Source organism: Nasonia vitripennis, chromosome 3 (genome assembly GCF_009193385.2).
Source record: "Nasonia vitripennis strain AsymCx chromosome 3, Nvit_psr_1.1, whole genome shotgun sequence".
Lineage (NCBI taxonomy): Eukaryota > Metazoa > Arthropoda > Insecta > Hymenoptera > Pteromalidae > Nasonia > Nasonia vitripennis.
Genome location: NC_045759.1, coordinates 6,896,868 through 6,924,866, shown reverse-complemented (window position 1 = coordinate 6,924,866; position 27,999 = coordinate 6,896,868). Strand labels below are relative to the sequence as shown.

The 27,999-nt window shown below is 43.6% G+C and overlaps 1 protein-coding gene across 3 annotated transcripts; it reads right to left on the bottom strand.

Moving 5' to 3' along the window:
- Positions 1-2: 2 nt before the first annotated feature.
- Positions 3-27,644, bottom strand: LOC100123202. 3 transcript variants are annotated; one of them, XM_016984394.3, is made up of 5 exons: positions 26,923-27,644; positions 8,787-10,846; positions 8,173-8,697; positions 7,065-7,350; positions 3-2,790 (listed from the first exon to the last, which is right to left on the bottom strand). In XM_016984394.3, exons 2-5 carry the CDS (start codon positions 10,314-10,316, stop codon positions 2,603-2,605), a joined length of 2,529 nt encoding a protein of 842 aa, XP_016839883.1. In that variant the 5' UTR covers positions 10,317-10,846; positions 26,923-27,644; the 3' UTR covers positions 3-2,602. The 3 variants fall into 3 exon arrangements, with proteins under 3 accessions (XP_016839883.1, XP_008213655.1, XP_001606814.2); XM_008215433.4 differs by lacking the exon at positions 26,923-27,644 and adding an exon at positions 17,217-17,995; XM_001606764.6 differs by lacking the exon at positions 26,923-27,644 and adding an exon at positions 17,217-17,995 and having other exon boundaries at positions 8,173-8,694.
- Positions 27,645-27,999: the final 355 nt, after the last annotated feature.

Sequence of the window (27,999 nt, the reverse complement as noted above, 5' to 3'; positions counted from 1 at the left end):
GATATACTGAATGATTTATTAAATTAAATCTTATGTAATGGTCGTTTCATTCCAATTATTGACTAGTCTTTGTTGTTCGATTTCTCACTTACATTTTTTTTCACACAAACGACATATCTTACTATGTCCTAAATCACCCTAATATTATACGAAGTCATGACATATATATATAATATAGTCACGCCACACGTTGTTACGTCTACTTGCAATCAATAAAAAATACTCGGCAGAGTTATACAAAAATAACCTTTAATTCATTTTTCTTTCTTTCTCCATCAAATCACCTCCTACATGCGCAATTATACAAAATAATCTGCTTTCTTACACGTCGGTATACAAGCATAGTATATTCTTACAGTATTCATCAGTTAAATTAATAATGGCGAAGAAACAAATAAAACACAAAAGGCTTGAACGACTTAGGAACGAATATCACTTAGACAATAAGAAATGGAAAACTTAAATCAAAAATTCCTAACTTATACGTACAAAAAAAAACAATACGCTTAACTGTGACAACCAGATCAACTAATGACAGTTAATGCTAATTAAACGTAGCTCTGTACAACGCATTTATGGCGGTTAGGTAACGCACCTTTAAGAAAAATGAAAATTATTTTATTACAAATCACATACTTTCTCGCAAAGCTTTGTTGAATCGCAAAGTAACAATCGCAACCAACAAGAGAAAAAAAGAAAGTACACGATTTTACGTGTTCGGATTAATTTTCAACCAAAGTCGGTCGATGTCTATGTAAAAAAGAGAAATAAACATGAAAAAATGTCTTGCGCTCTTGGCAATCAATTACACACGATCAGACAGTAACCGATTAATATCCTGAGATTCAAAACTACCGAATCACAACGAATCCACTCGGGCGATCCGATTTCAGAATTTTAAGAAAATGGACTGTGACCTCGAATCAAATCGATACCTTCAAACGGCTCGTTCTCCTTTCTTTCCAAATTCGCAAAAAGTATTATACTTTAACTCTAATTTTGTTATCACATGTGTGTATGGGAAAATCGCAAAAATATTGATTAAATTACGGGATCGATACAAACGCTCCAGACAGAGTCAACAAAAGTAACCTACGATCGCCCGAGTCGAAAACGGCGCGCTACACGGCGTGTTTTTTACCTATTATTTGTACATTATTTCTAGTTTGTAAATTGGTTTTCTATACAGCTTACATCGTACGGTATTATAAACGCTAACATTGTTTTTTTTTTATATATACTTTTTCACCTCCTCGTTATAATGAATTCTTTGCTTGCTTGCTTAATTAACTCGCATCGCGATCGCAAAGAAAGTGCGTCGCGTAACTTTGCAAGAAGCGACGTCGTGTCTTTGGTTCTTCCGCGATCGATAGATGTATATGTATTTATTCATAAATATCATACTTTGTATACATACCGAAAAAAATTGTCTCTTTATAGCGAGAGAGACGCCTGAACTACGGTCGACGCGCAATATTGGAAGAGTTTGCTTCTTTTTTGTTCATTAATTCTTAATTCAAAAGACACTCGGAGGTCCACGGACACTACCGAAAGGCTACAATTTTTTTTATTAATTATATAATCTTACATTTTAATTATTATTTGTTTTTCTTCTCGAGGAGAAAAAGAGGAATGGCGCCACTGCGTCAGAGAGCTGACAATCGACTGAGCTCCTTAAAAATTCTCACTTTGCCTCGATATACAAAACTGGAACAAAATTCATCTTTTGGCAGAAGTATGCAATGCTCGTGAATAATACTTTGGTACATCGCGTTTATTTCATCACGACGGACATTCATTTATATATTGTACCACATTACTTTGTTCAGTTTCAAAAATATAGCAAAACTCGTAGCAGACAAAATGAAAATTTTCAACCGAATGAATAAAATAACACAGATAGTCTAAAATCAAGAATACATTCAATGCGATAGCAGTGAGAGCTAATATATGATTCAATGATTCCGTAAGAGTAAATTAATGCTGTTCAGCACCGCTAAAATTACTCATTTCGGATTTAAAACAAACTAAAATTACCTAAAGCAACTCCAGTCGATCGGACGACCTCCGCGCTGCGCTAACGATCACCTCCTATACATACTTATTGATATACGAAAAATTTCGGCTTCAGCCGACCGCCTCTCGTCAAAATTGTTTTCATACACCGAATCTCTCTAAGTATACATACTCAGACAAAAGGAGAAACAGACAGAGATAGATAGATAGATAGATGGATATAGAATCCTGAATAGCTAACTTCAATGTCAAGTCGCCCGCTCGCGTGCTTTTCCTACATATCCTTCGATACAAAGAGATATAGATATACATATTATACGCGCGCAATACAAAAGTGCTTCGCGATCTTCGACGCGCGTTGTGCAGTATGGCGTTTATGTTTTATTATAATTTTTTGTTCGTTCTCTTGCAATTCCTCGCTCGTTATAATATAAGGTACAATATCATATGCACGTGCGGATGTGGAAAGCGCGTCTGATGGTCGTTGCTGCGGTGCTTCTTTTCGCATCGCATTGGTTGCATTGTACATCGTGCGATGAGTCGTTGTGGTGGTACATATGTGATATAAGTTGGCCTAAGTAATCGTTCAGACGTTGTTGATCTGGGCGAAATCTCGACTGACGGCGTTGGCTCGTTCTTCCTCCGCTGACTTCTTCCAGCGACGATACGTGTCCATCAGCGGCATGACCATTAAGACTACGCCGCTGATGGCGATGAACAAACCCGCCAGGTAGAATGACAGGTTGTAGTTGCCCCTGACGTCGCATAGCCAACCTGAAATAATAATTAATCGTTAATATATAACACAACTGATGACGAATTAATCGACTCCGAAGTAATGTAATTAAATGTGGGAAACCGTATCGTGGCATCTGCATCAGCGAATATAATCTAATGAAATAATAATAGCAAGACATTTTTAACCTCGTAATTGGCCAGTAATCAGATATGAAACTGATTAACGCCTCTCTCTTCGTACCTGAGATGACTAAATATGGACATTCCTATAATTAATATCGCATCGCAAGGGATATGGAAACAGCAAAATTTCCGCGTGAATAATTTTCGTCTTATCGATCTCCGGGACATATTATCTGGTTTCCCCGAGATTCGCCGATAAATATTTCAGGCACATCGGAATCTCCATTTCCTCCTCAAGTGCGCCGATATGCTGAGAACCGCGTCGATCGTTACAGGTGAACACTGTCTTTGCTCCAGATAATTCACTTCGAAAACAACGAGATCGTCAATCGCGGAACAACGATTTTTTCCATACCATGAAATCTATAATCATTTTCCTCTTTACAATCGCGGTAAAGACCCGCGATTTTTTATCTGTCAATATTACGTCGGCGCTTATCGAGAGTAAGATAAGTGTGAAATTCTATACCGGCGTTCGTTTTTATACAGGTATCTATTTCCTCTAATTAGAAAAATATAAGCCAACTGGGAAAGGAACTTCGCAGAAGAGCGAAAAAAATCGCTGTGCAATAAATCATGTATTATGCAAATTGCGTAATAAATCGAGGTGTATCAGCGTAATCCTTTTATCGTCATCGCTCTGGCAATGATTGATCGATCAGACGGTGTCAACGACCACGAGATGCTCGTCAATATTCAAATTTGGAATTTTTTTTTAGAATTCAATTTTTACTTTCGGGCCGTCCACTTTCAAAATTCAAATCAGCGCAGGTCAAAATATGTAAGAAAACCTTTGGTGGACGTCTGGACATCGATTTGCTACGAACTCTGTCAAACGCCTAAAACAACTGCAAGATTGATACTTAATAGTGGATTCTTGAGCAGTTATAACATGAGCGGCCCAAGTATCAATATATAAACCTAAGAAAGCAGTATTTGAATGAATGGCACACCTCTATAAATACACTCTGCGGGAAGATTGTGTCGAGGGAGATGAAAAAGAGCATATCCGCCATCTAGCGTTATTAGCCAGAGACTTAAAGCGGAGAGCCGGTAAGTACCAGACCAAAACTCATCCTTTTTCTATCTACGAAGAAAAGCACACGCGCGACAGTTCCAATAATAAAAAAAATCTTCATCCCGCAAAGTAAGAGACAAAGCGTCGCATTTTTCACATTCACTGGCTTATATACATCGTTATATTATATTCTAGAGCCGCTGCTATATACACATACATATACATGAAAATCATTAAGCGTCGCCTACGCTCGCGTCATCCCTTTTGTCGGAGTCATATCGGAGTGTGAACGAGCAGTGACTCTCCTCTCTCTCTCTCTCTCTCTCTCTCTCTCTCTCTCTCTCTCTCTCTCTCTCTCTCTCTCTCTCTCTCTCTCTCTCTCTCTCTCTCTCTCCGCAATCAATATCGCGATTGTTCCAGCGGTTGAAGTGGTCGACGCGTCTTTTCCCGCGGCTCTGCGATGCCATTTTCAAAGTGGACGTGTTTTCGACCCCGAGAGAGTATGACGTCAGTCGAAAGATATAAGATAGGTCGAGGTACGAAATTTCATGCCTTTTTTAACATTTCACACGATACAGCGTCTAAATTGACAAGTGGGACTGCGCTTGAAAGTAAAATAACTAAAATACTTAGAAACACGTCTCGTCTCATAAAAAAATGACACTCGGTTAAACTATACACACGTAATTCAGCGCAGCTCCTTGTCGAATCGTCGGCTTTGTACCTCGCCGGCAAATTAAGGGTCCCTGCGCTTTACAGCTTACGTGCAGTATAATACGTAATAAGCATGTGTCGGTGAAGGTCGCACTCCTTCTTTTTTTTAGATTTCACTCGAGGAGGAACGTGAATTTCGGCCGTCGCTTCATCTTAATTGTGAGCTAGCTTCAATTTTATTTTCGTCGGGCGATGAAGAATAAAGCGCCGCTGAATCAATCCAAAAGCCTCATTAAAAAATCTCGATAAGCCGCGTATATACGTCATCCCAAACATCCGCAATGATTTCGCGCTAAGCATCTACCTATATCCAGTCCTTAATAATAAGCGCAGCCGGATTACATCGCTTCGGGCGTAACGGATGTTATATATAGACAACGTGCGTGTGCGCATCGGGACGAGTTAAAGCTGCACAAAGGTCAGCCGTGGCGAGATCAATTATCCCAGCCGCGGATATGTGGGCCATGTATAGGCGCCCCCCTTTGTGCCGTGCCATACGGTCCTAATGCATTCTCGGATATTACCGCGTGGGTTTGCGGGGAAGGAGGGAAAATTTTGAGAGAACCTCGTCGGTCATCACATTGTTAGAGAGGCTGGTGCGAAGTTGCGCCGTTGTTGTGCGGAAGTGAATGGAGGAAGATTCGTGTCGGTCGTTCAGAGCAGTGTACCTTTTTTCATGTCTGGCGCTCGTACCGAGAGATAAAATCACGGCTATACATGTTACGAGGTAAATTTCTTCTTATAAGCAAATCGCGTTTTAAAGCTACATCGAACTTTCTACGACCCTGAGCGGTCTCGTTGCGCGCACCGCGTACACACGTCCCCCGAGTAATCCACTTTACTTTCTTCATGATATATCGCCCTTGCGTTGCGACTCCGTATTAGTTCGAGAATTTTCTTATACGACGAACGCGTTTTATTCTTTTTGTTTCGATGCTGCGGAACCAGTACACCAGTGACGCAGTTCGCCAAGTTTTAAAGCGCGACCCTCTTTTTGCGACTTTGGAGAATTGATTTTTGAAAGGAGATTTTGAATATGATCTATTTGTATGGAAAATATGTGCTTCGTTAGGTTAAGCTCAAGAGCGTTTTCGTTTCAAGTAGTAAAAACCGAATGTGATATTTTTAGTGGGTTTTTAATGGTTTTCGAGAAATTCTATTCTTATCTTCAGCGATAGGTCTATATACTTCGAAAATATAGTCAAGTCATTTCAGACAGTTTTTTTGACATTAAACTTGCGCAGTGTCATGCACCCGTATCCTTATCTTGAGCAGCACGAGCCGACAAAACTTCGTCTCGCGTACATATAAATACATTGATAATTCCCGGACGTCAAGCGCGTTGAGTAAAAAAGAAATTCCTGGTAATCCACTTACTACGCTTGTACGGTAATCTAATAAAACACGCTCGTTAGAAGATTTTCAACTTCCCCCGGTGTGAATATACCTTTGATTTTTGTATTACGATGGTTATAACAATATCTAAACGCACTGTGCTAGAAAGAGTTTCGAAGTATAAAAGAAAGCGACAGTCGTCGTAAAAATTGTGGCTTTTAGAAGCTATCTTGCGAGACTAGAGATTGATGAAGTAACATTAACAGAAAAAAAGAGGATAACGAGTTTTATCTAACTGACTAGTTCGTACATAGAAGTTGATACAATTGTATTGGAAGGAACTCTAATTGACTACAAATGGTTTTGTTTTGACGAATTATGCAGAGCAATAAACTGCACAAGCGAATAAAAGTTTCCATATTTCGAGATAAATTACTGACCTCACTACGGTATCGTTTCTGATAGCAAAATATGCAGAATTAGCTGCAACGGTATACACGAATAATTAAATCAGCAAGAAAAACAAACTAAAAAAAACTAATTAAGGATATCTAGCGCCACCGTGTACCCTCCGGACTCATCACGCAAAACAAACACGCCGATCCGAAGAAAATCATTATAGGTATGTATAATACAGCCGGTGAACTTGACTGCGACGTGCCCCCAGGAGTAAGAGTAATAGCCTTGCTTGGGGTCAGAATCGCGGCACTCTCGTGCGGACGAGGCCGCTTTTCTAGGTATTTATCTGTCTCTCCGTGTGCTATATTGTTTCAAGCGAGAGAGTCGCCAAGGCCACGTCTGATGTCGGTGATACGAACTGTTTGCATGTGCGGGGTTGTTGTTGCTGTACACGTAACGTCGGAGATGAAGGCGTTAATCTTCTGGAGCAGGATAGATTTCTTGCGAAAGTTTGCTCTCTGATCTGACTTTAACTTTAATTAAATTAAGGCGAAGTCGCTATTTCCGTTTACGAGATATCAACCCAAATGATAACAAACCTAATTACTTTAAAAGTAAATTATTCAGACGGAGCAAAATAGCAATGTCGAAAAATGCTCACCTGCAAGCGGCGGGCCCATGAGATTTGCGATGCCCTGGACGAGCAGTAGCAGTCCGTAAGCATTGGTGAATCGCTCGAGGCCGATAGCCTCGACGAGAATAATGCTGGTCAGGCTGTAGTTAGCGGCGATGAAGAAGCCGAAGGCACCGGCGATCGAGCTCAGCAGGTAGTAGCTCTGGATCGCCATAGGTATGAGCGCTGTGAATGCACCGCACAGGGCCATGCAGATCGCGTACACTAGCGAAGGGTTCACCCAGGCGCGGTCGCCCGCCCAACCGAGAAGAATCTGTAAAATAAAATTTTCATTAGATACCATTATATACTCTTTAACAAAGTTTCGCGCTTTCCGATACCGACTCTCATCACGCGAAAGCTACTCGTATTACGCTCTCCGCTCACGTCTTGGCCCCGCGCGCAGCTGAAAAGCTCGTAAAAGCTCGCGCGCGGTCGCGATCGTCAAAAGTCTCGTGTGCGGTCGCAACCCAGTTCTCCTCTCTTTTCGACTCGCCGCCTTCTCAATCATTCAAACCGCATCTTTCCCTTCGCCCACGACTCTCGGCAACTCGGAAGCTAGAACCTACAGGCGTGTGTGTATCCAATTTTCGCGGACCGAATCCGATTAGATGTACACACTATCCAACTCCTTCTCTCCGTCAGGCCGTATACATAGATTCAGGTCAAAGTCAAGAAAGTCGATGCTGCGGTGGTGGCGGCCATTGTCGAGGCGCGATAAACGAGCCGTTGCGCTTTTAATGAAGCAGCCGTAATAGGGTCTTAGTTTCGGGCGCGGATTGATGGCCCGGATGAGCTTGCAATGTATATACATACCTTAACCGCGTATATGCATACACAGAGGTGAGCGTGGATTTGTCTTTCGGTCGCGGGAGTTTAGCTGGATCGAGAGAGTCTACTTTCGGTGTGTCAAGTGCACTGTACACCGGTGCCCGAGGAGTCGTTACTCACCCAACCGCGCCGGGTATTAGATGGAGTTGTGAAACATTTAGGACTACATTGATGACTACACGATTGTGTACAACGACTTGGCAGTTTCATCTTTTACAACGATTGCATGCGGATAATAATAATGTACACTGTGCTGTAAAATTACCTCGCCAGCCATATTCATAATACCGATAACGGATATGAGCAGGGACGCGTCCGCCTCGGAGAATCCCTGCTGGATAGCGTTGTCGGTAAGATACATGTAAGGCACGTCGTACCAGGTGTGCAGGAGAAAATTGCTAATGGAGAAGAGGAGAAACTTCGAGTCGGCGAAGTGACTGAAGTCGAGCATGTCGACCAGCAGGTCCCAGAATTCCCAGAGACCAGAGTACCAAACCATCTTCTGCTTGGCGATGGTGGTCATGGAGTTGCGGTAGATGTCGGGACAGCTGCTCGCGCGCAGACGGTACCGGTTGATGTTGAGCATGGCGCCGCGATAGGTCAAGCTGTGGCGATGAACTCGGATGTCCTTGAGGTAGGCGGTAGGCAGTCGGCGCGAGTGCTCGGAAGCGCTAGACCGACGTAGCTGCCCATCCGGATGATTGACCTTGCGGAGCCAGTTGTGCGATGAATCCTCGCCAGGCTGGTGATGATGGTGTTGATGGCTATCTCGGCGTTGCTGCTCCTGCTGCTTTTGGTTTGAAGGTTTGGGGGAAAGAATGGTTTTGTTAGTTAACTGTGGATTTATAAGTAGTGTAACACCAAAAATCGTTTCCTCACCTGTGGACCAGCCTCTCCAGTCTCGAGGGCCGTCACAGCCAGCGGACTGATGGTTGGTACGAACCTAGCCGACGGCGAGTTGAACTGGTCGTTCAGTCCGCTCGAGTCGCTGAAGCTCCTCGACGATATCAGCAGATTGGGGTAGTTCTGCAGCAGCACGTTGTAAACGTTCTTCCTGGTGCTGAGCAGCTCGAGCACCTCTAATGGCACCTTCTCTCCGTTCTTCACGAAAGTCGGCAGACTGACCAGACTCGAGAACAGCTTGTCTCCGTCCTGCTCCTCTTGCAGCCTCAGACCCTCGATGATCATCGCGTTGGCGGATGTTCGCTTAGGGTCGCCGTGAACCGTCTGCGCCGTGTTGGCCGAGCTGCTAGCCGAGAACGAGTCGGCGCTGGAGCTCTGCAGCCTGAACCTCTTCTTCTCCCGGTTCCTCCTTCGCTCCTCCGTCTTCACCTTCGCCCTCGTCGTCGTCCACTCGAGGTCCCTCATGAGACAGCCGCATACCGCCAGATTGAGGAACAGCCCCGCCAAAATCAGCGTCGTCCCTCGCCAGGTGTACTCGTCTATGAGCATCTGTATGAGCGGCGGGAAGATGAAGGTGCCGATTCCACTGCCGCAAACCGACAGTCCAGTGGCAAAGGACCTCCGCTTGTCGAAGTAGTAGGCGACGATGACCACCGCCGCGACGAAGCAGAGCGACAGTCCGAAACCGGCCAGTACACCGAACGTCAGGATCAGCATACCCATGCTGTTGGCGAAGTAGCTGATGACGAAGCCCGTGGTGGCGAGAATGCTGCCCGCTATCGTGACCTTTCGACAGCCGTACCGATCCGTGAGGAAGCTAGCTATCGGTCCCGACAGCAAAGGCATCGCCATGAACAACGAGCCGATCCACGAGGTCGTAGCTTTGCCCTCGCCGAAGTAGGTTAGGAACTCGTGGTAGATAACGCCGAAGCTGAAGGTGATGCCGTCGGCGATGAGGTTGACCATGAACGCGGCGGCGACCACCACCCAACCCCAGCCTCCGTCGGGAGGACGAGCTTCCGAGAGCTGGTCCAAGCTACTATTGTCGTCCGACGACGAGGAGGACGTGGAGATCGAGGGACTCGCCCTGGAGGGTTTTTTCTCGTCGTCCTCGTCGTCTTCCTCCTCGTCCTCGTCGTTCACGTCTTTGATCAGCTGTCGGTTAAACTGCACGTGATGGTTGTTCTTGGCCTCGCCGTTGCCAATCTTCTCGTTGGCGAATATGTTCTTGATCTTCTGCGAGCCAGGAACGCTGCTGTCCTCCCTGTAGAGACTGCTCGGCCTCCTGGGCGACGACATCTGCTGCTGCTGGTCGAGCTCCTTCCGAGCCTCCCTCCTGATTTTGGCGCCGGACTCGAGGCTGCCATCGTCGTTCCTCTCGAGTATCCTCTCGCTGGCCTCCTCGTCTGCCGAGTCGCTCACGAGGGCCAAATTGTTCTCGTAGCCGAGCTTGCTCACCGGCACGAGGCTCTGCTCGCCGGCGAGGCTCTTCGTCCAATCCGCCATTAATCGCACTCGGTATGGAACTTGTCACACGCGGTACCCGATACCACACACTACGCGGAAAAAGAGATAGAGAGAGAGACACACAGACAGAGAAACACTCGTATTTTCTTTTTTTTTACTCTTAATGGAAAATTAGTTTCGTCCTAGATCTGAACAGGGGTAACCACTCGTAAAGCTGCCGGCTAAACTGTCTGCGAAGGGGTTGCAACTGGCGACGGGGGTAGCGAACGGCTGCAGCATCGCCGAAGCCGCGCCAATAAGGCGGCAGGACACTGCTGGGATGAATTAGCCCTTGACGAGCTGGTCGTCGAGTCGACTTTCTCGATGATGAAGATGAACCGACGACGACGACGACGACGTTGGTGGGCTGCTGCTGCTGCTGCTGCTGCTGCTGCTCAGATCGTGATGGATAGGGTGAGTGCAGGAGAGTTTTCAACACCGCCTCCTCCTCCCCCACCTCCGCGCGGCCGCGATCTTCAGCCCAGGCACCCATGCGGCGAACGGTGCTTCCTCGGCTCCGCTGGTGTGTACTGGAAAATAGAAAGGGTTGCTGGATTAGCGTTGGTTGGTACGAAATTGCTTTGGTTTAATGTAAAATGAAAATTGTTCTCGGAAATATTCTCTGTTGGATCTCTGGTTGAAAGAGTGTAATATACTTCAAACATGGAAATTGAAGAACAGTCTATGAAAACGTGCAACAGGCTGCACTGCAGTCTATTTTTCCTGATCGAAATTCCAGGAATTTCTCTCGCAACTGAGGGACTCTTGTAAATTCAACGCAGCAGTGGATTGAAAATTGCGTTTATTTGTTTCGCTGGTAAAGCTTTGACTTTCGGATCACGTTTGCGAATGATTGTTATTTCCTCTTTTTTTTTTAATCAAGCGAAGTTTTTACAATAATTTATACCTTCATTGCAACGTCCTACTTTTTCACAATCAATACGTACGTTGACTAAGAAATAAAAACAAGTAGACAATTCTATCGGATTCGAAGAAAAGTTCTCCAACTCGCGCTTTCCTTCCATTTACTGTCTTTACACGAAAGTCTCATCAAAACCGCTTAACTACTCCTCCGTCGTGTATTACAGACTAAAATCTACCTGCCGTCGTAATTATTTCCCAGCCCAAACATCGAAAACTGCTCGAGCAACTCCATCAGGTATGACCAGTCGATATATCATACCGTTATCGCGCACGACGACTAAGCGGCGGTTCCTTCTTTGTCCGCGTCACTTCTATCTCCTTTTGTGCGTACAAGAGAGAAAGAGAAAAAGAGAAAGAGAGAGATGCTGCTATATATAAACGCAGAAGAAGAGTACACAAGTATACGGAACGGGCCGATTACGGCGAGCACGCGATTTATCTCTCATTGTGCATGACTTGCTGTATCAATTTAAGGATTCAAAGCCGTCAACCGCGAGATTGGCCACGTTCTCTTCTTTTCCCCCTATCTCTACTTATGTGCCGTGTATGTGTCGTATACATCTCTCTTTCTTTAAGCCTCTTTTTTTTTAATTCTCTTCTGCGTCGTCTTCTCGGACCATAAGTGTCTCGTCTCCCGGAAATTAGACTACTGGTGCGTTTCTACACTCGTTTCGCTCCACTTTTGAAAGAGAGGAAAATTAATGAGTCGTGAATTTTCGCTCTTCGCTTTCTTTTCGCGAATTTATATAGGTATACAACGAGGGGTGTACCGTAACGATCGATTCTATTTTCGGACGACAGCAACAATCTGCACACTTACGCACAATTGATGCTTCTCTTTCTGCGATGGAGTAGTTTTCGTCTTGTAGAGAGACGTACTGTACACTAATTCTGGAGTCGGGTTATTGTACTCGTGCAGAGAGAGAGAGAGAGAAAGATAGCGAAATTATTTAAAGACGCGCTCGTGAACTTATCTCCGCGTGTGCCTATTTTAATGTGAAGAGTATACACGAGCGAGATTCATGCAGTACTGAAAAGAATCCTGTTGCTACACACACTGTAATCGTCGTTCATTCGCTGAATAGGCTCGCGTTAACGTGAGTAATTAGCGCGACTACTGCGCGAAAGTTTTTTTTTTCACGTGTATCGCTGGATTCTTTGTAATTGTGCCGAGCGAGATGTGAGAATACGTTGTGGATTTGTTTTTCAGTGGGAAGCTTTTCTGAACCACCTTTTTATTTTCCACTGTATCTTTTCGGGAAATCCGAGATTTTCCAGTAGATTGAATTCCCGAAAAGGTCTATTGTTTTCAATTGTTTTCAGCAGTTACTAAACCCTCTAATTACTCTAAAAACAACCATTAATTGTTCTTAATCGAGAGAACAAAATTGAACCGATCTCCTTAACACGTCACATAATTACACCGCTATGTCACGCGTCTTAAACTTCTCGTCGCGCTAACCAAGCTAGCTGAAAACTGGAGCAGATGGTTCGCGCCACGGAAACTGGCGATTTGCGCCGCTGTTGTGAATTTGATGGACGACGACGTCTCTTCTCTCTCTTAGTCCACTGTACCAAGCTACTATACTATATACCCTCTCACACAGGCGAGATTGGCCGGAATTTCGGAAAACGCTGTGCTGCGCTATGCAGCTTAGAGAGAGGATGATATGTATGCGTGTGTAGGTCGAAGGGAGATCGCGGCCAAGGTCGCAGTGGCGCTCGCGGAATATTTCGGGGGTATAGGACATTGCTGAGGGGGACGCTTGGTGAGGGATTCGATGCAGTTTTTTGAATTTATAAGTATGCGACATGATAGCTTTGTTTGTCGAGGATAAATAGCTTTCCGAGAAATCGGTTAGCGTCGATTTGCGAAAGTAGAAACTCCTGCCAAGTTTGTTCGAACTGCGACTTTCTAAATAGAAATTTTCATCTATTCAGCCCGATGCACGTGTCTCTCGATAGATACTTCTCAAAATATTGAAAATTCAAATTTGCATTGCACTATCAAAGACAAAACATTCTTTCACTCAGAAAAGCAATATCCGCGCGAAAATAATAATTCCCACGCTAAAAAGTTTCCATCTTCGAAAAAAGTTCAACTTGCGCGTTGAATTATAAATTTAGCAGCTCGAACAAGTGAAGAAATAAACAAAAATAGCCGTAAATCATCGAAAATTTTCACAGCTCAGCGGTCACGAGCAAAGTCGAGCCTCGTGTGTCGGTGTACCTATAGAAGCAGTGTAAATAAACGAGGAATAAGTAATTGACGCTTCGCTTCGATTTTGCCAAAAAAAAAAAAAAAAAAAAGAGAGAGAGAGAGAGACGTCTGGCAGACAGCCACGTGGCGCAGGTCGACCATGTGCGAGATACATCCGTTCCGCGGTCTGTAACCCTGTTGTGTGTGTTTCCACACCTGTAGGCGGTCTATGAATCGTTTAACTGAGGGAATTTATTATTGATTTTGCTATCGAAAATTTACGAGAAGCTTCTGGAAACGACGCGATGCGGTTGAGCAATCATGAAAACGCGCGAATATTGACGGAATTTGTTAATGTTAACAATAGTGCGAGCAATGAACTCGTGCGTTTGTTTATCGAAGGTTCTCGAGACGCGATAGAGTTGAAATGAAAATTTTATCGTACATCTCAGAAGATGAAGAATCCGCGAGTTTATTCAGTAGAACAAGTCGAGTATATGGTAAGCCGCGATCGTCGTCGTCAATAAATCTCTCATAGCTCCGCTAATAACACGATGCTGCATATACAAGGATCGAAAATAACGTCGACAACCGCATCGTTCGCGTCACGCTGTAAATCTTCATTAAACTTCTTTTCTAATAACCATGACATAAGCCCTCCTGCAACAGTGTATACCTAAGTTCAACCGGCCGAGACAGCGCGTTATTGGAAGACGTTCAAAGCGCGATACTCCGCGCGCGATATAAAGTCTCTTCAGTCACCCGAAATAAGTTCGCGCGCGATCATTATAGCCAAAATACGAAAACCCCAAATAAACGACCCTGAATAAAGCTTCTAGAAAAATACCAATCATCACGTGCACGCGTTCCATCCCAGAGAAATTGCTGTTATCTCTTACAATCGCTTTACACGCGGATACAATTATAGATAAGTGAGTATAGTTAAATATACGAAAATTCTTTTGTGTCGATGAACCGTCGTCCCGATAAAAGCGTGATTCAGCAGAGCGCTCTTGGGGGAGAGATTATTTTCGTCGCTGGGACGTTAATAAACATTGCGACCGCGTATGAGTCTACAGAGCTGCCGCAGTTGCATCACGAGATGAGAGATTGCGCGGGAGAAGTCATGCGCGAAAAGACGATCGCGATGAAAGATACAGAGAGAAATTATATATAGAAACTTCCTTTGCGCGTTTTTTAATTTTCCCGGGATAAGAGATGGATTATGTCGTGGTAATGTGTGGAAGTTTTTTTAGTGGGTGAAAGACGAGATGAAACTACTGCGGCGATATTAAGCGAAGACGATTTTCGTTTTGAGGAGTATAAATTTGCTCGTATGAAGTATCACTTCAATTTCTTATCTAGCATCGAGTGAGTGTGCAAATAATTGTTCAACCGTCGAATAATAAAAGAAAAACGTGGCTTCACTATAGAAAAATCACCAATATCGTCCGCACACTATACACGCGCGATAACGTTCTCCAACGAGTCCAACGACACCACCGCGTCAACCTACTTGTTCCGTCGCGTCGATTATATTCCAGTGAACCCTTATCTCACATCTTCGAGTACGATTGTACTCGTAGAGCTGTGCGCATCCCTCCAAAAACGAAGATATTATAAGTCGTAGTTTGAATTTCCCAAGCTGCATGTGCGAATGCAAAACGAAACATTTTTTTTAGTTGGTCACTTTTTAATAATGGGTAATGATTATTTTGCTTAAAAAATGGCTAAATGTCAGTTTTGGCGATGATCCCTGATGAGGAACTCAATTTAGAGGGCGCTGCCGAAATCCGATCCCAAAAACGAGAAATTTCAAACTTTCTTGTCTAAGTTCTCGGCTTACACACCTATTATCCCTTTTTTTGCGACGGATTATTGTTACTGGTAGTATAACAAATAATTACAGCAAGTTTGGTTAAAATCGAAGGTGAGGAACCTTATCTAGAGGGCGCTCGAAGAGGTGAAAATCGCGGATTTCGAAATTTGTCGACTAAGTGCTCGGCTTACAAACCTATTATCCCTTTTTTAAAGACGGATTATTGTTACTGGTAGTATAACAAATAATTACAACAAGTTTGGTTATGATCGAAGGTGAAGAAAATTATCTAGAGGGCGCTCGAAGAGGTGAAAATCGCGGATTTCGTAATTTGTCGACTAAGTTCTCGGCTTGCACCAACATTATATTTCGAGATAAAGATCGCGATAGTGCCTCTAATTAGAATGAATGTATATGTAAATTCATCGATAAATTATCAGAAGCCAATAGGTCGTACGGCGTTTATTAATCGTTACAAAACAGCCAAGGGAGAGAGCGATGATTACGATATAATTGCGCGAGTCAAAAATTGGATTCGAAAATAATTCCTGATTACCAGCGCGTATCGACACAATAAGGAGAAGTTCTCCACGCGCGGCCGATACACCATGTACCGAAGCGATAATACAAACGCCGACGATCTATATTAAAACACTACAGATAAGATCCGCTTATCGAACGCGCGATGCCGATTCTCCGCCAACTTTCACTTTTCCGTCTCTATACAAATGTATGTAGTGCGCGCGTGCGCACAGTATTTTCATATCTGGCGCAAAGCGTTAATAAATTTCGTAAAGTTTAGAGTCTGTCAACTGAACGCGCCGCAACAAATTATTCAGGCTAGTTTCATCATAGATATATAAACTCGTGGCTACAGATGGTATATACACAATTTAATTAAACTAGTATATTGATCAAGAGTTTTCTGAAATCAGTTGAGAGGAGAAAAAGCCGTCCCATACAGGAATGCGTTTCGCAAACTTTCTCATTTGCATAAATACCTCATCGCTGCATAGATCGTTAGACGTATACATTTTCACAACAATCGCAAGCGTTTCCTCCAAATTGAAAAAAAAATCAGATCCGATACATCACCGCAAGTCTCGCGCACACCTACTATACTCCAGCTAATTTATTACCGCCGCTAAAGAAAAAGCGACTCTTCACAGCTGACTACCTCGAACATTAAAATCGGCCTACCCATACGTTAACTCGCGGTGCAAAAGTGGTCGAAATCGCAGCCGCAGCATCCGACGTAACAATCGCGAATCGGAATATCAACGATCGATCGATCGATCGATCGGTCATAGCGCGTGCGATGCTGCGCGCGACCCAGTGAACCGCGACGAAGGTCGTCTCTCACTTCTCTCCATGAAAGATTTATCGTCGCGACTCGACGAGAGCTTTTTATTTCTATTTTAAACAGAGAGAAAGAGATGTGCAGCTGTGCATGTCCGGCCCGCGACCTTTGAATTCATCATCGTTCGGCAGATTAACGATTCCTGATAAACGCGCCCCCGTGTGTGCGAACCTTCGATTTCTCTCTGCTTTTGCGTCGGTGTCGTTACTTTTTAATTCCAAAGATTAAAAGTGCACCGCCTACGCGGCGACATCGGCTCTAATTAACGAGTCTCACCTGTCTGCGTGGAGATCGAGGAGTTTATTAAAAAGTGTATACTCGTCACAAGCGCGAACCTCTCGTGCTGTCGGAGAGTCATCGGCGGGAGGAGGAGGAGTGAAGATTTTCATTCATACGTCTGGGGCGAGGGAACTGATCGATGCGCGAGTGGTTACTCGCGCTTTGGTCCTCGTGTGTGAAAGAGACGAGATGAGTTTCGGGACACGTGGACACGTGGCGCTTGTTTTATCGACGATCGTTAAAAGAAAGAAATCGAAGCTCGGCTAATGACAACACATACGTTAATGTACACATATTAAGCGAACGATGAAAAATCACCTGTTTCAAGGACAGCATCATGTCCAAGTCGGAATTTTCACAACACCGTCGAAATCGGCTTATCCACGCGCGCACTAACTCTCTCTCTCTCTCTCTCTCTCTCTTTCTTCTTCGATCTTTCACTGGTTTCGAATCCTCGAAAAACTGCGACGCCGGCCGACGACACAGGCTCTCACCTCCATCCACAGGTTAAAGTTGGCCAGAATTTCCTCATCTCCGCCGTTTATTTTCAGCGGAGTAGTGTTTGCGCGCGCGCGAATTAATCGCCGAGACACACACGCTCTGATGACCTTGACTTTCGCGCGGGCTCTCGTTTGTGTGTGTCTCTGTTTACGTGTTACAAGTAGACTATTGTATTATATACGTATAGCATACGAGTCTGGCGTTGGCGGCAGATTTGATTTCCGCTTTATACGTCAAGCAACACTTTCTCTTCAGTTCACTGATTTTCAGTCCTTATACACTCAGTCATCGACAACTCGCTGCACTCGAAGATCGGCCACGCACTCGAGTCTTCCCCGAACAACATCTTGAGAGTTGCGAACATACCACGCACACTTTGCTTTTATATACGACTGTAATAACGGCGAGATTAGATTCTTCGAATAAGCGCGCGATCTTCGACCCGACGTGCGATCACGTGTCCGCGCACCACTTGTCAACTCCGACAAAAGAAGAAGAAGCAGGAGAAGAAGAGGAAAACGTATAGACGAGTGCGAGCGACCGGCGAACCGAGCGAGAGGATGGCCGGGCTAATACTGATAGCCGGCACGACTGCCCCCGGCTCTTGCGGCATGTATACGCGCTTCCCTCTCTATCGCTCGCTTGAGTATATAACACCACGCGGGGATTCGTGTATACGTTTCCCTCTCGCTCTTGCGCGCACTGAGAGAGAGATATAGAGAGAAAAGACGTCGGCGCGGGCGCGTTGGCTTATCTGCGCTGATGCGCGCGCGCGCGCGCGCGCGAGAGAGAGAGAGAGAGAGAGAGAGAGAGAGTCTTCAATTGTCCACGTGCTCGCCGAGCCGACTCCTCCTCTTGTGTGTTATATTATACCGTGTGCGATGTGTCTGTTTTTTTGGATGATGAGAAGCTTGAGGTGTCGCGAGGCTTTCTTAATTTTATCGAACTGTGTTGTGCCCAATACGTTTCTTTCACCGTTCGAATACAGGTTGAACAAGTGGATGCCTATATAGAGTTGTTGTTTTCAACTCTTTTTTCTCGCGCAAGCGTATGCATATGAGGCGACTCGGAAAAACACGGGAGAATCTTCGGAACGTCCTCTTGACCCCAAAAGCCGCAAATGGAGCAAGACGAGAGCCGCGAGTATAATCCAATTGTTAGGAGTATGTATACACACGCGAGAGCGCAAGTGTAACGAATTCGACACATATATTAAACTGTGCTATCTCGCGAGTAAGAGCCTCGTCTCTAACACACTGATGATGCCATGTACGCCCTGGAGCGAGAAACGTGTCAATTTGTCAGGAGTATAAATTGGAGCGCTTATACACCGGCCTATTTGTTTTGTATTTTTCATCGGAATCATGGCGCGAAGCTTCGCCGCGATTTGAAAGATCGTAAAGATGATATGCAGATCAAGTCAAGGTGAAGAAAAATCGTCATAGGTGCTTTCAAACATTTTTAAGCTCGATGTAATGGTGGTTCGACTGAATAGAGGAAAAATCCTTTTGAGGAAAAATCAAAGCTTCGCGGAGTGAGCTGTATACAGTAAGAAAAGCAAACTTCGAACAGACGCGTTGCTTTGAGCAGAGGTTAACTCGAATCATAAGCAGAAACTGGATTTTCCATAGTATACCATCATATAAGAACTAACCTTTTGAATTTAATTCTTTCACACCAGAAAAACAAGTATTATTGTCGTTATATCAGTAAATTAACGACTTTTCCTCGTACGGCTAACGATTTTTCCCCTCGTGTCCCATCTCTGCCTATCTTCTTGATTTATCCGCGTAAAAGAGTGCATTACACTTCTTCCGTTCTTTATTTTTACAATAAAAATATACTGATCTCATTCCACATATAAAGCATCTTTGTGCGCAGCCGTTCGAGATGCAGCGAAAGATAATATAAAATTTCCCGATTCATAGCATTAAAATGAAAAACTCCAAGCCTCCTCGCGAGCTTTCATCGGCACACTTGCATCGCACCAATAAATGCACTAGACAGAAGAACTGTTGCTTAACATACATAGAGGAGAGAAGAGCGAAAAGTCGAGATCTTAATTCGTTACAATCTTCAGCACAGATGTGTACGTGCAGTCGAGCGTATAGTATAGAGTTGCAAGTGTGGATAAATGTCCGAATTATCGGTGAGCTTTTTATAGATCGAGACGCGCTAGAATGTAAGTAGCTCAAGCTCTGCGGCAGTGCAGCGTACGTCATTGCGAGATTAAGGAAATTGATGATCATAAGGTTTCGATAATTTTTTAGTCGAATAAGAATAATACATAAGTACAAAAATGTATAGTGATTATCAGTTGAAGTTAAAATAAAAATCGATGAGCTTAATCTAGCCGGTAAAAAGCAAAAACGTCCACGCGCGAATCCAATAAACGAGCTTTAAAAGTATTTAATACATTGTTCTTACGCTCGTAATTGAATTTGATTAAAACGTTCGATCAAGCCCCTCTCGATGTAATCTTTCGAATCTTTCGCAAGACGGCAGGGTAGAGCTCAATCGGTTTTATCAATGAAATTGAGATTCCTTTTTATTCAGTTGTTCTAGTACATTCCATACACGCGACAGCAGCCGATGGAAAAAGCTTAGGCGAAGTGGAACGCCGCGGGCTTTTTATCTTTCACAGATTATTCTTTACACAATAGAACGTGCAATCGCGCGTGTGCAGTATAAAGATCAATTTATCAGTGAAATGTTGAAAACTCATTGCTTTTATACGAGCAGATTATACGTGTATTGTAAAGTTACGCGAAAGAAAAGCTTTTATTACAAAGTTGAACGTTGTTGAGCCGCAGATTGTAAAAGGTAATCCGGTGATAATGAAACGGATGTCTCGTTTATCAGTGCTCGCTTCAGGCTGGATTTACTATCTTTATTACGAATTTTTTTTCAGAAAATTTATGCATTCATTAATATACCCGCACAGCTTGAAAAAGTGACAATTAATATTTTGTTTATGACTCGAAGTATTCGACGCTAATTATACCCGCAGACGATCATCGCGTGAAAACGCTCAGCTCAGCGCATTATTTTCGAAAGTTTAAGAGCGTCGTTGGTAAAATAAATAGAGCCGAGCGTTATGCAGACGTATACACACGCAATAACAAACTAATTAAACTCGCGGCGTCGTAATCTTCACCGAAACCAATTTACCAGGGAATAAATAATTATGCAACCTCTTTGATTGCGAAATTTACGATATTACCCTCTACGACTCTCGCGAATAGTTTATCAGGTGGACAAAGGCTAAAACTCGAGTCGACGAGAAAAAAAAATGGAAAAAATTTTCACGACGAACACGTTCTCTCTCGGACTCTATTTCGGCCACGTGTTATTTATAAACACGCTATATAAGCCCACGTGTGCGCCGACGAGTATAAGAGCTCGACGACTCGCAAAATCGAACGTAAACAGTGCAGCGGCACACCTTTTTCGCTTTGTGCAGCAGCGACTAGAGCTGGAAAATTTCTGTCGAGATTTGTCCTCTGAAAAAAATTGAACGAGAAATTCCCGGAAATTTCGAATACGTAATAATTCGGAGAAACGACGTTCGGCTCTATCACAATCACCGCGTGGGACAATAATTTTAATGACCGTCTATTTGGGCATTACAAAAAAAAGGAAGAAAACTTTTGCGTCGTGGATTTATACGATGGAAATTTACAGGCCAGATGCGGTTTGATTAATTTATATTTTTTCATTATAATGTGACGAAGTCATTTTGGAAGCTGATGCATGACTGTATATAGGCGAATCTGCTATTGATGGCATTTAATTTCCCGCCCACACCCACGCCTACAACTGCAGCGCTGCACAATGGAGCCTAAAGCGATCAGCATTACAACTACGAAATTAATCTCACCTGCAGCCGCCCACGCTACAAAAATTCACAGAAAGTAAGAACCAACAGCCAAGCCCGATAATGCGCATATATAATAATAATTTTCATTCTCGATGCTCATCTCGTTTCAACTATACACACTTCATACACAGCATCACAAGCGACTCCTTTGAGCCTCTCTGACGCAAGGCCGACTAAATAGCCCGTTATTCACGAGCCATTACATTCCCGTTTGAATGGCGATCGCGTCGAGAAAGAGCATTCGAGTTTCTTCTATCTATATACAACACAGCTTTCGGTTGGGCTATTAAACGGTTTTCCATTTCGAGTGAGCGCGTGCAGGGATCGATCTCGTGCTGAAGGAAAAAAAATTGATGGTTTTGGGTTGAGTTGTTTGTTCGCACGAGAAGAGGATGAAAGTGTCTAGACGATTTCTTTCGCAGCGCGACGCGAGACGGCTCTGAAAAGGGTTGATTAATGTACGGAGATGAGCTTTCTGGGATTGGACGGAGGACTTTTGCTGAGGATTGTTGTTGTTAATCTACTATGGATTGGTTTTATAAGAAGTCGATTGAGGCACTCGAGATAAGCTTGAATATCTGGTCTTTCGATCGTTGAGAAATGTTACATGCGGTATTGTATAAGGTGTATACTGTATTTTCTGTGCGATTCGGGATATTTCGCCGATTCACCTGAGATTCGACCGGATTTCACGTGGAATCTATCGGCGTTATCTACAACAAATTCACTTCGGTAAGATTTTATCGCGTCATCGTAATCGTTAATCGATATGCTATCTGGAATTATAAATGTTTAATTAAATCTCGTTATACGTAATATCGAGTGTGTACTTTGATTACTGAAAGTGCTAATAATCTGGAGAATTTTTCAAAAGGTGTGTTCTCGCGATTAAGCAGAATGAATCACTAGAAATTCACAAAATCAGCCGATATCAATCGGCATGACATCACAGAAGTAAGGTGATTAATGAACTTTTACAATACAACATGCCTCAAAATTGCTCTAATCACCTGAAGAAATATAAATAGAATTTATAGTCGAAACGAAAAATGCAATATATAACAGATCGAAAAATGAAGATTGCGCACTAACGCTCTCTCTATATATAACAGTACACCAAACAATCATCAAAGATTGTCAAGCACATTAGCGTCCGAGCTTAACTACCTCCTCCGTATCTGACTAACCATCCTCCGGCTCGAGATTGTTTAAACTGAGATTAAACAACGTCGTACATGGTACTAAATTTTTATCGACATCGCCTCTATAGAGATAAGCCACTCCCGTATCTCTTTTTCTCGAATATATATGTTTCTTCACATTCCGCCTATCTCCATCGCGACTCATAAAAACCGCCTCGAAATAGCAACGATAAGACTTTTGTCACACGAAAGCCGCTACAGATCCCTCGAGATTAGCTCTACACAATGTATAGTGCAATCAAATGATTAAAAAGCACGTGCAGTAGAGATACCTTTCCTCGGATTTTCCTTCAATAAACTCGGCTAGTTTCATGTATGAGCCATATTATGTAGAGAGTATATCAGAGCCACGTGTGTGTGTGTGTGTGTGCAGTTCTATATAGTGGAAAGAGCCGCAACAGTGCAATAAAGCCGATAAATCAGGTGATAAATAATTTAGCACGCTGCAGCTCGTGTGTGCGCGAGGATTCGCACATTTCCGGATGTAAATTGCACGAGCCCGCGGGAATATCCCAGAGCAGGATATTCAAGGGCGGAAGTGATTTTTATTATTTAATACGCGGTGTATCTAGATTGGCTGCTGGAATTTTTAAATTATTTTTAATCTGCGCGGTTTTCCACGAAGTTTTATTATGTTCGCTCGGTCGTGGGAATTCTGCGAATCGTATTTTTTTTTAATCGATCGAATAAATTTTACAAAAATTAAAGCTTTTAATGCTGTGTTCGATTAGCCAAGTGAAATCTAGCGTTATTTTTACGCACTGAATTCTCGTTCGTTCTTTTCTTTGGAAATTTTGATACAAAAATAGGCGAGTTTCGAACACGACAACAAACAAAACTCCCGTACACTCGAACGAAATAAAAAAAAGAAATATCTCACAATAAACAAGAAAACACCGTATATAGCTGGACAACGCTTTTCAATCCCCCCGCAGTACCATCAGACCGAGAGAATCAACCCGCATCTCAAAAATCCATCGGAAAAACATCGCGTCATCATCGCGGGCGTATATATTTTTCCATCGAACAATAAGCGAAGATCCTTTGGACCATATCATCCCCTACATACTCCCGCACTATCGCACGTGTCCCTGGGAATTCCTCGAGGCTTCCTCGCACACATGCAAGCATCCTTTACACGTTCCATGCTTTGCCCAGCGAATTTTCAGGGTCAGAGGATTGCGCAACCGAGGCTGGCGAGCCTCCAAGTAAATCCGGTCTCTGGTGCAGTATAGCTGATATGGCATATATAGTCGCAGAGATCAGAGAGGGCGTATATCAGGACGACGCAAGTTTCGTTATTCGTTCTGAGCTTTATATGGAATATACATCGTTTTTTTAACCGTTACTACTACCTAACTTCTCCGGGATCGATGTGATCGGCCTAGCGTGTAATGGTCAGAAAATACATTTTTTAGATTTTTCTCTTGGATTTATTATTTATTTATTATTATGTGCGCGGCCAATAAAATATGTGAATCGACTATTTGCGTGAAAATAACTAATTTATTCTCCAACGTTCGAAAACACGATACACTCCAGAAGCACAAAACAACTTGTTCACTTCTAATTAAACTATTCGTCAAAGCCAAGCGCCAGATGCTATTAAAATCAACCCAATAAATCAAGCTCGAAATTTCCCCACAACTATATATACCTACATAACCAATCCGCAAGCTCCTTCATTCGTCATGCCAACATACCCGAGCTCACCCATCTGTCGCGCGACAGAAATCCGAGCGATCCTGGTAAACACGTAAATCCGATAATGACGAATCAGCTGATCGACTCGCTGCTTCCCACACGATGCCACCTTAGCTCTCTCTCTTTCTCTCTTCTTTGAATTATTGATCCAGCCGACAAATTGACAAATTTCACCCCTACCCCCAACATCAGCGTCCTTTACACTTATGTGTGTGTGTGTGTGTGTGTGTGTGTGTATACTCGCCTTCCTTCTTTCTATCCGCTCTACGCGTGTGGCCTTGGGTAACTAAGCTGATGTCTTGAGGGTCAGGTTATGCTGGGTCGAACGTCGCGTTCCACGCGACGCCGTTGTCTTCGAGGGTGTTTTTTTTATGGTCGGTTAGGGTCTTTATTGTCGATATACAGTCGGACGAGTGCTTTGTGCTGGGTAAATAATTGTTACTGCGATTCTAAAGGATTTTTGCTGCTCCGGCGCCACTACTGAAATTTCTTTTTGGAATCTTTTTGGAACGTTAACGAGAAAAAGCTCTCCAGCTTTGTGTTCGTCTTTTCTACTCTACACGCGATGCTTGCAAAATTGAATTTTCTCAGGGTGTCTTCGAGCATGAAAACAGCTTAGCTAACAACGCGAAGCACTTGATTACACCTCGAAAACTCGCCAGTTTTTTGGGAAATTCCGTGTACAAAATTAGCATATAAAGAAAAAGAGCACGACAGCCTACTACCTTTCAATCACCCGCACAAAACTGTCTGTATAACGTGACTCACATCGTCACGAGACTTAAAAAAGCTTCTCGTAAAAGCAGTCTCGCAACGCGAGCTTTCCAACTTATCTTTTTTTTGGGATAGCTTCCACGTATCACTCTTTGTGTGCGTGTGCGTGTGCGCGTGTGTGTAGTAAACACACGCAAGACACGTACAACGACTAAAAGTTTGGTGGAAACGAAGGAATTTTTTTATTTGGGAAGGGCAACGTTAGCGTTAAATTGCACTTGTGCAGAAATTTTTTGTCGAGTTTAGTGCAAGCTGCAGCAGTGGTGCACTACTTATTACTCTATTCGCGTGCTATCTCGTTTGACTCGATTATACAGGGGGGCAATTAGGCTGGCCTGATTGCATTCGGACGGCTAATTTTTGCGCAGGGAATTGTGCAGACTATATATTTTAAGAAAGAAGGTATACGACATGGATAATTTGCGACTATGCGCTTGAGTCTGAAACTTGTACTAATTTAGTTCTGCGTTATGCAAATTACTCGAGTATCAATTATGTGTGTATGATTTATATGACCTAGATGATGTACAAGAAAGCCTCTCCATACGACAACGTCACCGTGAAAAGGCACGTCGACAGCCTATTTTTAAGCTACACCCTTATTGTGTAACCGTCGCGCAAATGAGAAGAAACTTTCAAGAAGCTACTCTCGCGCAGCCCAGAAATTCCCCCAATAAACCCAGCAGTATTTTCAACGAATCAACCAAACAGCGAAATTCGCTGCACTCCACAACTCGCCTACAAAAGCACCGAAGCACACAGCCGCGCAACTTCGCAACGCTTTATTGTCATAGAGAGCTGGTAATTGTAGTGCCTCGTATAATGGAAAATCGTTTCGCGTAACAGTTCGCGTTACACACAATGCATTTACAGCAAACACGGGAGCCAATCAAGCGCGAAAAAGCTCTTTGCGCGATTCATCGAAAGAGAAAGAAACGTTCTTTGAAAAAAGCCGCTTCGTTCGAATTTCAAATTTCCCGCGGGTGTATGCGCAGCGAAAAGCGCGACTTCGTCTTTTATATCGAGAGATAACTGGCGGCCGATGTTGCTGTGGTCTGCAGAATTCATGCGGTACTTCGTGTGTACGTGTGGGTGTGTTGAGCCGCTCGTTGAAAATTCGCGAGCTGCTGTGTGGGCCATTGAATATTTACATCTCTCCGCGCACGTGACGCAAACGCGACTATGCGGATCTCTGCGACGGCCTTTCGACCCTTTCAATTTCTTCTTCGTCGTCGCGGGGGCTCGACTTTTTTTTTTAATCAAACAATGAACGCGAGCGTATGTATGCATATACTTGTACATATACTTAGTTCTCGGCTATTTTTAGAGACGTGCTACTGTGCAGTGTTGCAGCAGTCGAGACGACGACGACGACTCTATTGTCTCTCGGTGTTGGGATTGGCTGCGGGCGGAGATAATCGACGATGTTTTATTTATTATTTTCGGATTGATTTTTCGTTCGATTTCGAGTGGTCTGATGCGTTTGTACTGTTAAACGTTGTATTAAAGATGTTATTTTATTGAAAATTGATGGAAACAGAAAGTTTATATAAAACAACGTTAAACGCCAGTAATACTAGCGAACAAAGTAAAAAATGCAGTTCGAAAAGAATCTCAAAAAATAAGCATCACCGTCTAAATAACCCCAACATCTCTCTAACAGCTCAACGACTACAATCAACAAAAGCAAACACCTCCAACACCTCATCAATTAGCTGTACAAATCCCTCACAATACCGCCTCCTTCTACTTAGTACTTTGCTGTTAATAACCTCAGCGTAATCACACCCGCCCTCTATAAATAACCCCCGCAAAACACAACGCAACAAAAGGAACGATCTTAGCACTGCAGAATCGAGAAACGCCGCATTGCTCCCCTTACATGAAAAACCTATATTGTACACAAAAATACTCACACACACACACACATTAAACGTATCAAAAGAAAAACAAAACAACTCACCAAAATTCCTGCAGCCCGTGTTGAGCGGGTGCTAAAAAACGGCCACAGCGCGGCTCGACTGCATCTCGTGGCGAGGATTGTAATCACTATGCAATACTCTTGTTGTATCGATGCTCACTTCTTACTTGTATATAGAATTCCTCGAAGAGATCACAGTGGGTCGGAGAGAGACAACTCGCAGCGCTGCGTGTAAAGAAGCTTTTCCCTTCAAGAGGTCGTCACCTTCGTTCGACACAGAGAATAACGCGTTCTCGAGTGCGTGTGTGTATCTCACAGATGCACAGCCGAGGGCAGAGGCAGTGAATTTAGATACAGCTATATAAATACACTCCGTAGGATCAGTCGACGATTTGACTGTCGGACTTCTCTCGGGAGAGATGTGTGCAGTGGCTTTTCACGGAATAGACCTAACCAAGGGGGACACGATCGCGACGATTTTATTTTTTTACTAGCTAGGCTAGGAGACGCCACCGGCGCTACACACGTTACGCGTATATATACTTGTATATATTATACTTATATATATTATACTGTATTGCGACTAGCAAAGGTAGTGCCTAACTGCAGCAGCTATAGTGGCTCTGATGATGACGCGGTGTGTGTGTGTGTGTGTGTGTGTATCTCTACTCTGATGCGTAACACGAACGTCCGCCCGACGAGAGAAAGAAAAGTGCTGCTGTCGCGCCACCCCGTGTGCGCTGTATATAGCTACTAGACGACGCGAGAGCTCTGTGTGTTTTTCGGAGGTTTTCCCGAAGCGCCTGCGCGGAGTACTCGACGATGACGTATACGCCCCCGCTGATGTATAGGTATACTCTTATAGCTGATACTGCAGTCGCAATAGGGATAGTTTGTTGGGAAAAGCGTGGTGGTCAGTTATGCGCTTGCGCGAGTTTTTCGAAGGGTTAGGTTAGGGCTGCTGAGATGTGTGGGTTGTGCGGGAAAATTATAGTTTGGGTGTGGGGGTGATTATCGATGGTTTTGGATTTTCCTATTCTATCTATATATTACTGTAAAAGATTTTTGTAAAAGTTTAATAATTATATTTTACTTCTAACGTCAATTAAAATAGGAATT

Excerpts from the sequence above, each read along its gene's own strand:
- LOC100123202 (XM_016984394.3), bottom strand. The coding sequence starts at position 10,316 with ATGGCGGATTGGACGAAGAGCCTCGCCGGCGAGCAGAGCCTCGTGCCG. Across the intron at positions 8,698-8,786 it reads CTGGAGAGGCTGGTCCACAG|CAGCAGGAGCAGCAACGCCG; the intron begins GTGAGGAAACGA and ends TCAAACCAAAAG. Across the intron at positions 2,791-7,064 it reads CATGGGCCCGCCGCTTGCAG|GTTGGCTATGCGACGTCAGG; the intron begins GTGAGCATTTTT and ends TTATTATTTCAG.